This window comes from Neoarius graeffei, chromosome 8 (assembly GCF_027579695.1).
Source record: "Neoarius graeffei isolate fNeoGra1 chromosome 8, fNeoGra1.pri, whole genome shotgun sequence".
Lineage (NCBI taxonomy): Eukaryota > Metazoa > Chordata > Actinopteri > Siluriformes > Ariidae > Neoarius > Neoarius graeffei.
The window spans coordinates 86,608,007-86,622,463 of NC_083576.1; the positions used below are offsets into that span (position 1 = coordinate 86,608,007).

The window sequence follows — 14,457 nt, forward strand, 5'->3', positions numbered from 1 at the left end:
CTACTGTGAAGTCCTTCTCTGAAGCATTATGGGAGGGTTTTGGGTGATGGGAGAAAACCAGAGAACCGGGAGGAAACACCATACAGACAAAGTTTAAGCTGAAACAGTGGAGTTGTGAGGTTTTGAATTTGGCCGCCCTTTTTATCCAGGTACCAGGTGTACCAAACAGGAACAGCATATTGGTGGAGCCTGAAATAGTACAGGTCACTGATTAGTCAAAGACAGTTGTCTCATTTTTGACCTAGATTAAAGTATTGGCACCCTTTGTTGTCTTACGGGGTTCTCACTACTATTACAGCTGTATATTGTAGTCATTATGCCTTTTTTTTCTTTTAAATTAATAATATTGACTGTACCAGTAGTTCTTATGGTTTAACTACTTCAAGTCTAGTTCTCAGTGATGCTGGTGTACAGTCCTCTTCCCACACTAATGTCCCTGTGTGGTTCCTCACAGGTCCAGGCTCGAGCGCACAGCAGAAGAAACTGGACGAGCTGAACGCCAAACTGCAGGCTGCAGAGTGGAGGGCGGAGCAGGCAGAACGCTCCGCCCATCTTGCCGAGTCTGACGCCCACCACAAAGACCAGGAGCTGAGCGAAACCCTGAGCCGCATTCGGCTTTACGAGTCTGTGAGTGGAGCAAACTCGTAACACCTCGAACCGAGGAGCAGCTTTCTGTTGCGGCGCTGTAGCTTAATTAACACTCAAGTTCAAAGAGGATCTATAGATATATTTCAGTATCGTCTCTACCTACTGTGTCTGTAGTATGCGACGGATTATCACAGAATGATGAGTGTCCTGAACTGAGGGTTAAAAAGGAAAAACTTCTTTCTGCCATAGATATGATTTTATAAGATGTCATTCATAAATGTTTATCATTTTTGTGAAACACTTTGTGAATTTATCAGTCACATGTAGTTGTAAATTAAGTCTTTGTAACTTCTTTGGGATTTTGTGTTACCAGCATAGTAGATGCATAAACGCAGGAATGCACTGTGACAGTTAACCAAGCTACCGTGGTAACAACCCCTAAGTGATGGTAAAAAATGATTTATTGATTGAATTTATTTCATGCAAATTATCGCAAGTATAATAGCTATTGAAAAAATATACTCCTTATACACATACTAACTATATACAAAACGTCCTCAGTGTAGACAAACATATAAAAACGATAGACAAGATGTGTTAGCTATACACACACACACACAATATACTAGGTATATACAACTTATGCTAGCTATAGCATAATTTACCAAATTTTTTTAGTATAAAAAAATTTTTAGCTATAGACAAAATATACTAGCTATCAACAAACTATACTAGCTATAGAAAAAATATACTAGCTATAGACAAATGTTCTAGCGATAGAAAAAAATACTAGCTACAGACAAGACAAAAATATTTTAGCTGTAGACAAAACATACTAGCTATATACAATAGTTTTAGACAAAATATACTAGCTATAGACAAAAATATTTTAGCTATAAAAACACTAGCTATAGACAAACATATTTTAACTATCGACAAAATATTTTAGCTATAGAAAAAATATACTAGCTATAGACAAATATTTTAGCTATAGACAAAATATACTAGCTATGAACAAAAATATGCTAGCTATAAAATATATACTAGCTATAGACAAAAATATTTTAACTCAAGACATATTTTGGCTATAGACAAATATTTTAGCTTTAGACAAAATATACTAACTAGAGACAAAAATATTTTAGCTATCAACAAAATATACTAGCTATATACAAAATGTACTCCAATATAGACAAAAATATACTAAGTATAGACAAAATGTATTAGCTATACACACAGTATACAAGGTATATACAATATTTTCTAGCTATAGACAAAAATATGATAGCTATAGACAAAATGTATTAGCTAAAGTTGAGTTTATTGGCATTAATTAGCTGGTTAATGCTCGTAAACTAGCTAATTTTGTAGCAAGCTACAAAACATACAACAGCAAAAAAAACAACCAAACAAACAAAAAAAAAAACCCTGTTCTTCGCTGATTTAATAATCACGAGCTAGCAAAGTGGCTTTAGATAGACGTTGGGTGTGTTGATCTTCCATATGTCAGATGCATGATTCAGGTAGGTACTGCTGCAAAACCAGTTTGGATCAAGGAAAAACCCGATGATGATGATGATGATGATGATGATGATGATGATTTTATCATTATTATTGCTAACACATGAGAACACAGACCCCTAAAGAAAATGACAGTTGTTATTACTTTCCTCACTGCGTGGAAACAGTTGCATTTCTCCATACAGAAAAAAGATAAATTGCTTTTCCTTGGTTATCTGATACCAGAGAGATTCCCCTGCAATGTTGGAGAATTCTTTTCAGCAGGCGTGCAGATCTCAAGAACTTCTCAGTCTAGTCTGCACAGTGTACTTGTGTGTGTGTGTGTATAATCTATTTCTTCGAAGCATGACCTTTCACCCTGGTCATAATGGTTGTGTTTCAGGGCACTGATGGGCTGGTAGCCGCCGTCGCCGAGATCAAAGAAAGCAAAAACCAGATCAGAATCCGCGACAGGGAGATAGAAGCCATGACCAAGGAAATAAACCAACTGGAGATGAAGATCAATGACCTTCTGGACGAGAACGAGGAGCTAAGAGGGCGCCTGGGTCAGTCACATGCTGTTTACATATACATGTTGACAGAAGATACAAGTAACACTGGCTCTTCATTTTGCCTTCTCAGCATGAAGTCTCACTGATTTATATCAATTATAATCACTGACCGGTGAAGTGAATATCTCATTACAGTGGCACCTGTCAAGGGGTGGGATATATTAGACACCAAGAAAGAGAACACCGCGAGTTGGCCTAGTGGTTAGCATGTCTGCCTCTCAACCAGGAGATCGCGAGTTCTACTTGTGGTCAGGTCATACCAAAGACCATCATAAAAATGGTACCTACTGCCATCTGGCAAGGCACACTGCAATACAGATGTGAGTGGGGAAGTCAAATTCTCACCAACCCCCCCACTGTAACCCTAGCTATATAAATGGTGAAAGGCTGAGGGCTACAGAAACGGAGATCTGCGCTGCACCCATGCGCCTTAAGGAATTGGGTAGTACTGGGACAAGAGACTGCCTGGAAAGACCAGATCCTGGCACGGAAGGGACTTTGACTTTTGAAGAAAGAGAACAGTCAGTTCTCGAAGTTGATGTGTTGGAAGCAGGAAAAATGGGCAAGCGTAAGGATCTGAGTGATGTTGACAAGCCCTCAAATTGTGATTGCTAGATCACTGGGTCTGAGCATCTCCAAAATGGCACATCTTGTGGGGTGTTCCTGGTATGCAGTGGTTAGTACCGAACAAAAGTGGTCCAAGGATCCAAAGGTGAACCGGTGACAGGATCATTGATTGGCATGGGGCATGAAGGCTAGCCCATATAGGCCAATCCCACAGAAGAGCTACTGTTGCACAGACTGCTGAAAAAGTTAATGCTGGCTAAAACAGAAAGGTGTCAGCATTAACTTTTTCAGCACTTTGTGCTTCAGTAGCTCTTCTGTGGGACTGGACCATATGGGCTAGCCTTCATGCCCCATGCGAATCAGTGAGCCTTCGCCACCCATAACCCTGTCACAGGTTCACCGGTTGTCCCTTGGACCACTTTTGTTCGGTACTAACCACTGCATACCAGGAACACCCCACAAGATGTGCCATTTTGGAGATGCTCAGACCCAGTGATCTAGCCATCACAATTTGTCAAAGTCAGTCATCCTTACGCTCACCCATTTTTCCTGCTTCCAACATGTCAACTTCTTCAAGAACTGACTGTTCTCTTTCTTGCTGTCTAATATATCCCACTCCTTGACAGGTGCCACTGTAATGAGATAATCAGCGTTCATCACTTCTTCTTCACCTGTCAGTGGTTTTAATGCTTATTGCTGATCGGTGTATATCGTGGCTTATTTTCCTTTAGGTTTAACTCAGAAAGAAGAAGTGGATTTAACCGAGTTCAGGAGATCAAAGGTGTTGAAACAAAGGCAGTACAGAGCGGAGAACCAGGTTCTGCTAAAGGAGGTAAACTTTTTACAGCCAACTTGCCCACAGTATCTATTTAAACTCCTGAGGAAAACTTCTATTCTCTATTCTGGTCTCACACAGTAAGAGTTTGGTTATTTTTTTAAAATTATTTCTCATCTCATCTCATTATCTCTAGCCGCTTTATCCTTCTACAGGGTCGCAGGCGAGCTGGAGCCTATCCCAGCTGACTACGGGCGAAATGCGGGGTACACCCTGGACAAGTCGCCAGGTCATCACAGGGCTGACACATAGACACAGACAACCATTCACACTCACATTCACACCTACGCTCAATTTAGAGTCACCAGTTAACCTAACCTGCATGTCTTTGGACTGTGGGGGAAACCGGAGCACCCAGAGGAAACCCACGCGGACACGGGGAGAACATGCAAACTCCGCACAGAAAGGCCCTCGCCGGCCCCGGGGCTCGAACCCAGGACCTTCTTGCTGTGAGGCGACAGCGCCAACCACTACAACACCGTGCCGCCCCTTTATTTTATTTTATATTTTTATTTTACTTTTTTTTTTTTTGTAAATGCATGAATTAGAGCATCAGTGCAAGTTTATTCTGGTTAGGAGTAAGAAATTTCCACTGACCTGGATCCTCAAAACGTTTTTCGACTTCACCAAACTCAAAACTCAGCTGGTCTGGAACCAAGAACCGGACCTCTGTTATAATTGGGTGATTAAAGTCGTAAAGATTCTTTTCGGAAACATTCCTGCCAAGTTTAATTTTAGAAGCTACACACGGAATAAATCGCTATTAAAAGCGTGCGCCTCATGAATTTTATTGCTTCTCTCGTCTTAGAGGGAATAACTGGCTATGCGATGATGTTGCACCATGTAAACACACTGAAGTCATTCTTTTTGGATGGTACGATTTGTAAAAGATCATCCGCAATTGTTCTTAGGAAACCCCTCATTTTAATTATGTAATGGTTTGACTGTAGTCAAGAGATCGCAAGTTCAAATCCCAACATTGCCAGGAGTCCAAGAGAGAAAAATGATTTTTGCTGTATGGGTGGGAGGGGCATGATCTCAATCACAGCAGCACTAGCTAATTGTTGGCGTCTTTGTGAGCTCGGGTATGCAGAAGAGGGCAGATAGCGCTTTAGTCCGAGTGTGTTGCACTAACTTGCAGTGTTGTAGTCGAGTCACTAAACCTTGAGTCTGAGTCCAGTCTCGAGTCCCCAGTGTTCAAGTCCAAGTTATTAAAAATTTTTTGAATCGAGCCTGAGAACAAGACTCCAACAGGGATCGAAATGGGCGGTCGCCCACTCGCCAATGCGAGTTGGAAAGGGTACGGGTGACTAGTGACAACTTACTCGACCGAGTGGGCGACTGGCTCGCCACGCTATATATATATCAGACTACTCACTGCCTCGATGGTTTCTATCAATGATTCTCACCCATTTTAAGCAGAACTTGGTCTATTTTACCGTTTTTTACGATAATTTCAATAGATTTTGTGAGACATTTGTCAAGTTGGCATAGACACGGGCGCCGCCATATTGTTTACGTGCGCAGTATACACCGCTACACGCAGCATGGCTGCGCGAAGTTTTGTTTCTTCCCGTTCATTTTCGTTGCTGCCCGTGAAGACAAATGTAACTTGAACCGCTATTGGTCAGATAGATTAGACCCCCGCGAAGTTTAAAAGTCCTTGGCTTGACATTTCTGACAGCTATCAAAACAAACGGCTGTCGCTCAATAAGTATGATGAGCCAGAGCAGCCTGCAGGTGATGAGAGGGAGTATGTGGCAGGAGATGTAGAGCCCCAGGAGAGACAGAATGAGGAGGTGGAAGATGAAGATGACGAGGAGGCGCAGCATGATGTGGTGTATGACCCGATAGATGATGATGATGATGATCTGGATGAGGGTTTCGAAGATTGTGATGCTAATGAGATGATTGAGGAAGAAGTTTATAGACAGTTGAAATTGATCACTCATGTGGTTGTATTATATGAATAAATATATAAAATCGGCTTGAAATTTGTAATTATAAATACGGACCAGTGCTACTCCATTCGGACCAGTACCTCTGAGAGGCACTGGTCCAAATGGACCAGTGCTCCCAAATTCCCGTTTCGATCCCTGTCCAACCGCACCATGTGCCGGTGTCTGTTTCAGCGCCATTAACATGAGTTTGTTCCTGAACATGGCGTATGAACAGGTGAATGTGCTTCTCTTTATCAGGGAGTGTGAAGTATTCCGTCAGAGACGGCTGGGAGACGGATGGAAGTGCAGAAGCTGTGTTTATTAATACAAGTGAAGACGGTAAACAATCCAGAACGGCAGGCAAAATCGTAACACGGCGAAACAGGCGATAGGTCGAGCGAGACACAAACAGGCGATCGTAGACTCGGCAGAATCAAAGACGAGAAACAGGAAATCAGGGATCAGGAAACCAAACAAGGAAATAAGGCTCGGTAATGTATCAGGAACACAACTCAATACTTCGCAAAGTAAGTGTGTTTTCACAGTTTTTATATCGGCGTGCTGATTGCGCCTTAATCCTGTGCAGATACGAGTCGTTTACGGCGTGCGTGTGGTGTCTGGAGCGTGCCCGAGAGTCTATCTGATGCATGCGCTGAAGCGCAGAGACTCTTGCACAAAATTAGTACAAAAATTAATGTAGCTGTAAATATCTTACGCCAAATTATTATGGCATGTTACAAAAAATAAAGCCAAAATACGAGTCCTCGTCTCCAAATTACGAGGCTGAATGCAGTTAATGCACGAGTCCGAGTCATCAGTGCTCAAGTCCAAGTCGAATCACGAGTCCTTAAAATTAGGGCATGAGTCGGACTCGAGTACAACAAGCCTGCTGACTTGTGACAAAAAAATCCAGTTGACTGGCTTTGTGTTCAGAGGAAGCAAGTCTTCATCCTCACAGAGAGCCGGTTGGTGGTTAGTAATTGGAAATAACCAAACTGGGAGAAAATGACGATAAAAAAAAAAAGTTTGCTAGCGTCCATGTTGTGCGCAGACGTGTTTAAAGTGTGTGTGTAAAGGTACACTATTAGCTCAACCTGCCATTTTTAGTCTTTTAGTGAAAGTCCATGCAGTGCGTATATATACACGTTTATGTATGTTTATTATGTTTTGTATTAACGGCTGTATCTAATATGTTTTCTGTCAGATTGAACGTCTGGAGGAGGAAAGGCTGGAGCTCAAGCAGCGTATCCGTGCCCTGGTGAAGGACAAAGGTCAAAAAATAAATATAATTAATTTTTTCATCATGTTTGTCATGATTTAATGATGAAAATAATCAACCGTGGGTTGATGTGATGAAGCAAAGTTACTGTTACCATCCTAAAGTGTTTTTATTCCTCTTCTACCACAGCACTTTGCCTTTGCCATGTAATAATGTTTTAATTTATTACGTAGTGATGCGTCATACTTTTTTAAAAAAAATCTCTTTATAGTTATATTTAATGCTCTCGTTATCAATTACATTACATAACAGGACTTTTTTTTGTATAAACATAATTTTTGTGATTAGACTTTAATTATGTGGCGCGTCTACTGTACAAGTAATAAAGGTTTGCTGTCGAATTTTCGCAAAGCAGTGTGCAACTCTTTATCCTGACTGTAGAGTTTTCTCTTTAGGTATCACGGTGATTAGTAGCTCAGTGCTTGATGACGAAACTGTAGAAGAAGGCAGCAGGTCCATCAGGGAAAGGTCAACCCTGAGACCTGCTAATGAGGATGAAGTTAAACGAAAAGTAAGTTTTCAATTTAAAAAAAATACAAAATCGGTCAAAAGCCCCTAAAAATGGCCCTGTTCACTCATTTGACTCATCACTCTCTCATCTTTTTTTCACCAGAATGACTTCCTGCAGAAGGAATTGATGAGCAGAGAGAAAGAGCTGGAGCTGAAGAGAGCAGAATCCTCGCAGTTTCAAGCCAAACGTGAGAGTACACACCCAGTTTCTCGATTCCGCCCCGCTGATGGGGATTAGTCGTGCTCATTCGCTGTGATCTCTGCAGTGAACGAGATGGTGAAGGAGAACAAGCAGCTGGAGCAGGGCATGAAGGAGATTTTGCAGGCCATCCAGGAGTCACAGAGCAAAGCTCCGACTCAGGCAGCCATCAGCGTCCCCAGCCTGGAGAGACTCGTCAGCGTGAGTGATTTGAGCTCTCAGACATGTTAAAGCGATGAAGGTAAAATAAAAGTGATTCTGTAAGAGGGAAAAAAAAAGTGATTTGGTAAGCGGAAAAGGGAAGAAGTGAATTGATGAGGTATAAAAGTGATTCAGTAAGATAATAGAGTGATTTGGTAAGAAAAAGAAATGATTCAGTCAGATAAAATGATTTGGTAAGGAAAGACAATTGATTCAGTAAAAGCAAGGAATTGATTCAATAAGGAAAACCGTGAAACAATAAGGTAAAAAGTAATTCAGTAAAGTAAAAGTGATTCAGTAAGGTGAAAGTGATTCGGTAAGGAAAAGAAGTGATTCAGTAAATGGAAAACATAGATTTTGTCAGGTCAAATGTGATTCAATAAAGAAAAAAGTGATTCAGTAAGGGAAAAGTGAATTGGTAATGGAAAGAAAGTGATTCACTCAGGAAAATTGTGATTCAGTAAGGTAATAAAGTGATTTGGTAAGGTAAAATTGATTCAGTAAGATGATAAACTGATTTGGTAAGGAAAGACAATTGATTCAGTAAAGTAAGAAATTGATTCAGTATAGAAAATGTGACTCAATAAGGTAAAAAGTCATTCAGTAAAGTAAAAGTGATTCAGTCAGGTGATAAAGTGATTTGGTAAGGAAAAGAAGTGGTTCAGTAAATGGAAAAAAATAGATTCTGTCAGTTCAAATGTGATTTCAATAAATAAAAAAGTGATTCAGTAAGGGAAAAGTGAATTGGTAATGGAAAGAAAGTGATTTGTTAAGGTATAAAAGTGATTCAGTAAGGTAATAAAGTGATTTGGTCAGAAAAAGAAGTGATTCAGTAAGGAAAAAAGCGATTTAGTAAGGGAAAAGTGAACTGTTAATGGAAACAAAGTGATTCGTTAAGGTATAAAAGTGATTCAGTAAGGTAATAAAGTGATTTGGTCAGAAAAATAAGTGATTCAGTAAGGTAAGAAAGTGATTCACTAAAGAAAAAAGTAAGGTAATGAAGTGATTTAAGGAAAAACAATTGATTCAATAAAGTAAGAAACTGATTCAATAAGGAAAACATGAATCAATAAAGTAAAAAAATCATTCAGTAAAGTAAAACTGATTCAGTAAGATGATAAAGTGATTTGGTAAGGAAAAGAAGTGATTCATTAAATGGAAAACATAGATTTTGTCAGGTCAAACGTGATTCAGTAAGGGAAAAATGAACTGGTAATGGAAACAAAGTGATTCATTAAGGAAAAAAGTGATTCAGCCAGGTAATAAAGTGATTTGGTAAGAAAAAGAAATGATTCAGTAAGGCAATAAAGTGATTCACTCAGGAAAAAAGCGATTCAGTAAGGTAATAAAGTGATTTGGTAAGAAAAAGATGTGACTCAGTTAGGTCATAAAATGATTCACAAAGTAAAAAGGTGATTCAGTAAGGTAATAAAGTGATTTGGTAAGAAAAAGAAGTGACTCAGTAAGGTAATAAAATGATTCACAAAGTAATAGTGATTTGGTAAGAAAAAGAAGTGACTCAGTAAGGTAATAAAATGATTCACAAAGTAATAAAGTGATTTGGTAAGAAAAAGAAGTGACTCAGTAAGGTAATAAAATGATTCACAAAGTAATAAAGTGATTTGGTAAGAAAAAGAAGTGACTCAGTAAGGTAATAAAATTATTCACAAAGTAAAAAAGTGATTCAGTAAGGTAATAAAGTGATTTGGTAAGAAAAAGAAGTGACTCAGTAAGGTAATAAAATGATTCACAAAGTAATAAAGTGATTTGGTAAGAAAAAGAAGTGACTCAGTAAGGTAATAAAATTATTCACAAAGTAAAAAAGTGATTCAGTAAGGTAATAAAGTGATTTGGTAAGAAAAAGAAGTGACTTAGTAAGGTAATAAAATTATTCACAAAGTAAAAAAGTGATTCAGTAAGGTAATAAAGTGATTTGGTAAGAAAAAGAAGTGACTCAGTAAGGTAATAAAATGATTCACAAAGTAATAAAGTGATTTGGTAAGAAAAAGAAGTGACTCAGTAAGGTAATAAAATGATTCACAAAGTAAAAAAGTGATTCAGTAAGGTAATAAAGTGATTTGGTAAGAAAAAGAAGTGACTCAGTAAGGTAATAAAATGATTCACAAAGTAATAAAGTGATTTGGTAAGAAAAAGAAGTGACTCAGTAAGGTAATAAAATTATTCACAAAGTAAAAAAGTGATTCAGTAAGGTAATAAAGTGATTTGGTAAGAAAAAGAAGTGACTTAGTAAGGTAATAAAATTATTCACAAAGTAAAAAAGTGATTCAGTAAGGTAATAAAGTGATTTGGTAAGAAAAAGAAGTGACTCAGTAAGGTAATAAAATTATTCACAAAGTAAAAAAGTGATTCAGTAAGGTAATAAAGTGATTTGGTAAGAAAAAGAAGTGACTCAGTAAGGTAATAAAATGATTCACAAAGTAATAAAGTGATTCAGTAAGGTAATAAAGTGATTTGGTAAGAAAAAGAAGTGACTCAGTCAGGTAATAAAATGATTCACAAAGTAATAAAGTGATTTGGTAAGAAAAAGAAGTGATTCAGTAAAGTAATAAATTGATTCAATGAAGAAAAAATGATTCAGTAAAGGAAAAACATGAATCAATAAGGTAACAAAGTGAATCAGTAAGGTAATAGTGATTCTGTAAGATAATTGGTTGATCAGTGATTTGGTAAGGTTAAAAATAATTGAATGTCCAAGATGGCGGCCCTCGGTAGGCTCCTGTGTCGAGCTGCAGTGTGAAGTTTCGTTGAAGTTTCCTAAACCACATCAGCAAGTCTGTGTGTGACATCCTTGGAGAACTAGATTCATTTTGAAGCACCATCTGTGTAATTATATCCAGGCCCTGGAGATGAAGCACTCAGACGGGAAGCTTGATATAATTGCACATCTCAGGGCACAGCTGGATCAGCTGACCGGCAGGAACGAGGAACTGAGGCAGGAGATGAAGGCGGCTAGAGAAGAGGCAGCCAACACGCTGACTCAGCTAATGAAGGCTAATGAAAAGGTTCGTTGTACGCTTAAATAAAGTGGAACTATGGGTGATGGGAGTGAATCCACAGGGTGAATACTTTTGCAAAGCACTTGAACGTGTCATTTCTGACATCTGATCTCTTTTGGTCAGGTTGCACATTTTGCGAGTGAGCTTGAGGTTGTGAGGCAGTCCGCAGGTACGGCTGTAGCTCCTAAACCTCTTCTGCTGCCTGAAGAAACGACACCCACCAGCACGCAAGTCATCAATTCGCTCAACGAGTACATGATCCAGCTGTTACAGGTGAACTGCACATAAAACTCTCCTAATCCTGCGCGCTGTTCTACCCAAACTGCAACCTGTCTCAGTTCTTTGATCGTTCCGTATTTTCAGGAGTTAAGAAATAAAGAAGACTCGAACAAGCAGCACGGTCTGGCTTTGGAAGAGTACAAGAGGAAATTCGCCGTCATGCGACATCAACAGGGACTGTTGTACAGCGAGTACCAAAGGTTTGTCCTGCTCATGTGGGAAATAACGAAGCAAAAGTTGTGTAGAATGTTCCAGAGCGTCGTCTGCTTTTGGTTTCAGTGAGAAGGAGGCCTGGAAAAGGGAGAGAGACTGTTTTTCAGAGTTGAAAACCAAAATGGAGGAGCAGAAGGAGGTGGATGCAGTGAAGATCCAAGAGTATAATGTAAGGCAGACTCTTATCTTTTTGTTTGAGTATCGGAAATCAAAAATTAAGATTTTTTTAATGCTTAATGATGAATGCTTCATGAACGGCTGATTGGGATTGTATGGATTGCGTCAAACTTGTTAAAACAGTACAAGACTGATTCCTTTTAACCTCGGTAAGTCACATGACTCTGTGAGCTCTGGACCAATCATGTTTGGGATGCGTTCAATAAAACTTGGTGTACAGAATATTAGTGATGGATGAAATAGTTTTGGTCTCGATAGTGTGGAGGTATTTTCAAGGCTGCACTGTGTTGCTTCACTTGTACTGTAGTTTGCAGTGTTCATCATGCCAAGTATGCATCTCTGTTGTCCACTTGTGATCCAGTCACCCAGGACGCATTATTAATGCCAGGTCTGAAAGTGGAAGTCTGCTTTAGGTTAGACTTTCCTTTTGCGTGTTTGGATTCTCAGCTCTGGCTGGAGGCTCTGCAGCAGGACCCGGCTGAGATCAGGAGGCAGGTGGCCGAGGCGGCGCGTAAAGTGACGTTACTGCGAGTGAACGAGAGATCTTTGACCCGCCGCTACACCACCCTGATGGAACAGGAGCAGCATCTGAGGAAGGAGAACTACAAGCTGAAGGACGACTCCGTGCGCATGGAAGCTGCCGTTACGGAGAGAATCGGCTACCTGCAGAGGTTCAAGGTGCAACATGAACATGTGGTTCATATCTTTATCTCTAAAGCAAAAATCAGGTCATGGATATAAAATTGTATTTATTTGGGGGCGTCATGGCTCAGGTGGATAAGGCACCATACCATAAATCCGGGGACCCGGGTTCGATTCCGGCCCGAGGTCATTTCCCGATCCCTCCCCGTCTCTCTCTTCCGCTCATTTCCTGTCTCTACACTGTCCTATCCAATAAAAGGTGCAAAAAGCCCCCCAAAAAATTTTTTAAATTGTATTTATTTAAAGAATTCACTGCTCCTGTCTACTATGGGGTCCCTCAGGGGTCCATCTTGGGCCCAGTGCTCTTTTGCCTATACATGGTGACATCATCAGAAAATATATTATCTCTTTTCATTTCTATGCAGATGACTCACAATTGTATCTCCCACTAAAATCCACTGACTCTGTACAGTCTGTCTTGGACTGTCTTGAAGATATTAAAGTTTGGATGTCTAATAACTATCTCCAGTTAAACAGTGATAAAACAGAAGTCATCATCTTTGGTCCTCCCAAATCCATAAGCACTGTTGCGAGCAAATTAGCTCACCTCACCCCGTATGTTAAATCTCATGCCAGAAATCTGGGGGTCATAGTTGACTCCGGGCTCAGATAAGCTCTGTTGTTAAAAACAGTTTTTATCAGTTACGAATCACCTCCCACCTCAAATCGTTTTTATCTTATAACGATCTGGAAAAAGTAATCCATGCCTTCATTGCATCACGCCTGGACTACTGCAATTCCCTCTACCTCGGCCTCCCCCCGTCTTCACTAACGCGTCTGCAGTTGGTTCAAAATGCAGCGGCGAGACTGTTGACTGGTACAAGGAAGCGTGAACATATCACCCCTGTCTTGGCTTCCCTGCATTGGCTCCCCATTCATTTTAGAATTCAGTTGAAAGTTTTATCGTTTTTAAGGCTCTAAATGGGCGGCACGGTGGTGTAGTGGTTAGCGCTGTCACCTCACAGCAAGAAGGTCCGGGTTCGAGCCCCGGGGCCGGCGAGGGCCTTTCTGTGTGGAGTTTGCATGTTCTCCCCGTGTCCGCGTGGGTTTCCTCCGGGTGCTCCGGTTTCCCCCACAGTCCAAAGACATGCAGGTTAGGTTAACTGGTGACTCTAAATTGAGCGTAGGTGTGAATGTGAGTGTGAATGGTTGTCTGTGTCTATGTGTCAGCCCTGTGATGACCTGGCGACTTGTCCAGGGTGTACCCCGCCTTTCGCCTGTAGTCAGCTGGGATAGGCTCCAGCTTGCCTGCTACCCTGTAGAACAGGATAAAGCGGCTAGAGATAATGAGATGAGAATGAGATGAGGCTCTAAATGGGCAGGCCCCTGCTTACATCACTGAACTTCTCCAGCCCCATTCAGTCACCTGGTCCCTGAGGTCCTCTAGCAAGGGACAACTACATGTGCCACGGTCACAACTGAAACAGAAAGGTGATAGAGCCTTTGCTGTGGCTGCTCCCCGACTGTGGAACCAGTTACCCTCAGATTAGAGCCCTGCACTCCCGCGGGAGTCCCGTGGGAGTCCCGCGGGACCCCCATGGGACTCCCGCGGGACCCGACGCAAAGCAGTGCGGCGCGGGACAAATTTTGAAAGCTCATTGCAGGCGCGGGCGGGAGGGGGAGTGCACAATGCGGGCGGGAGCGGTGATAAGCTGCAGTCCCGCTAACTAAAAACGTGTTTAAAATAAAATTTATAAATTATTATTTTATGTCTATCATATATAATTTGTGCTGGATATTTTATTTGGCATTAATAAAAACATTTTAAGATGGCTAAATTTGCGGATGTGGTCTAATCTCGCGTACGTTTCCGATTCCTTTCCGCTCTTCCGTGTTTGAGATCTCTGATCATGGCAGAAGAGCAGAGCTCCTCTAGTG

The 14,457-nt window shown here is 40.7% G+C and overlaps 1 protein-coding gene across 4 annotated transcripts in view; it reads left to right on the top strand.

Annotated features, from left to right (window-relative positions):
- Positions 1-14,457, top strand: part of cep290 (centrosomal protein 290) — a 123,420-nt gene that overhangs the window by 50,444 nt on the left and 58,519 nt on the right. For all 4 annotated transcript variants that reach the window (XM_060928419.1, XM_060928421.1, XM_060928420.1 and 1 more), the window contains exons 12-23: positions 455-627; positions 2,492-2,654; positions 3,959-4,059; positions 7,207-7,273; positions 7,677-7,792; positions 7,895-7,979; positions 8,058-8,191; positions 11,050-11,214; positions 11,332-11,481; positions 11,572-11,687; positions 11,767-11,869; positions 12,325-12,555. In XM_060928419.1, the coding sequence (XP_060784402.1) occupies positions 455-627; positions 2,492-2,654; positions 3,959-4,059; positions 7,207-7,273; positions 7,677-7,792; positions 7,895-7,979; positions 8,058-8,191; positions 11,050-11,214; positions 11,332-11,481; positions 11,572-11,687; positions 11,767-11,869; positions 12,325-12,555 (1,604 nt within the window). The remainder of the gene's footprint in view (positions 1-454; positions 628-2,491; positions 2,655-3,958; positions 4,060-7,206; positions 7,274-7,676; positions 7,793-7,894; positions 7,980-8,057; positions 8,192-11,049; positions 11,215-11,331; positions 11,482-11,571; positions 11,688-11,766; positions 11,870-12,324; positions 12,556-14,457) is intronic.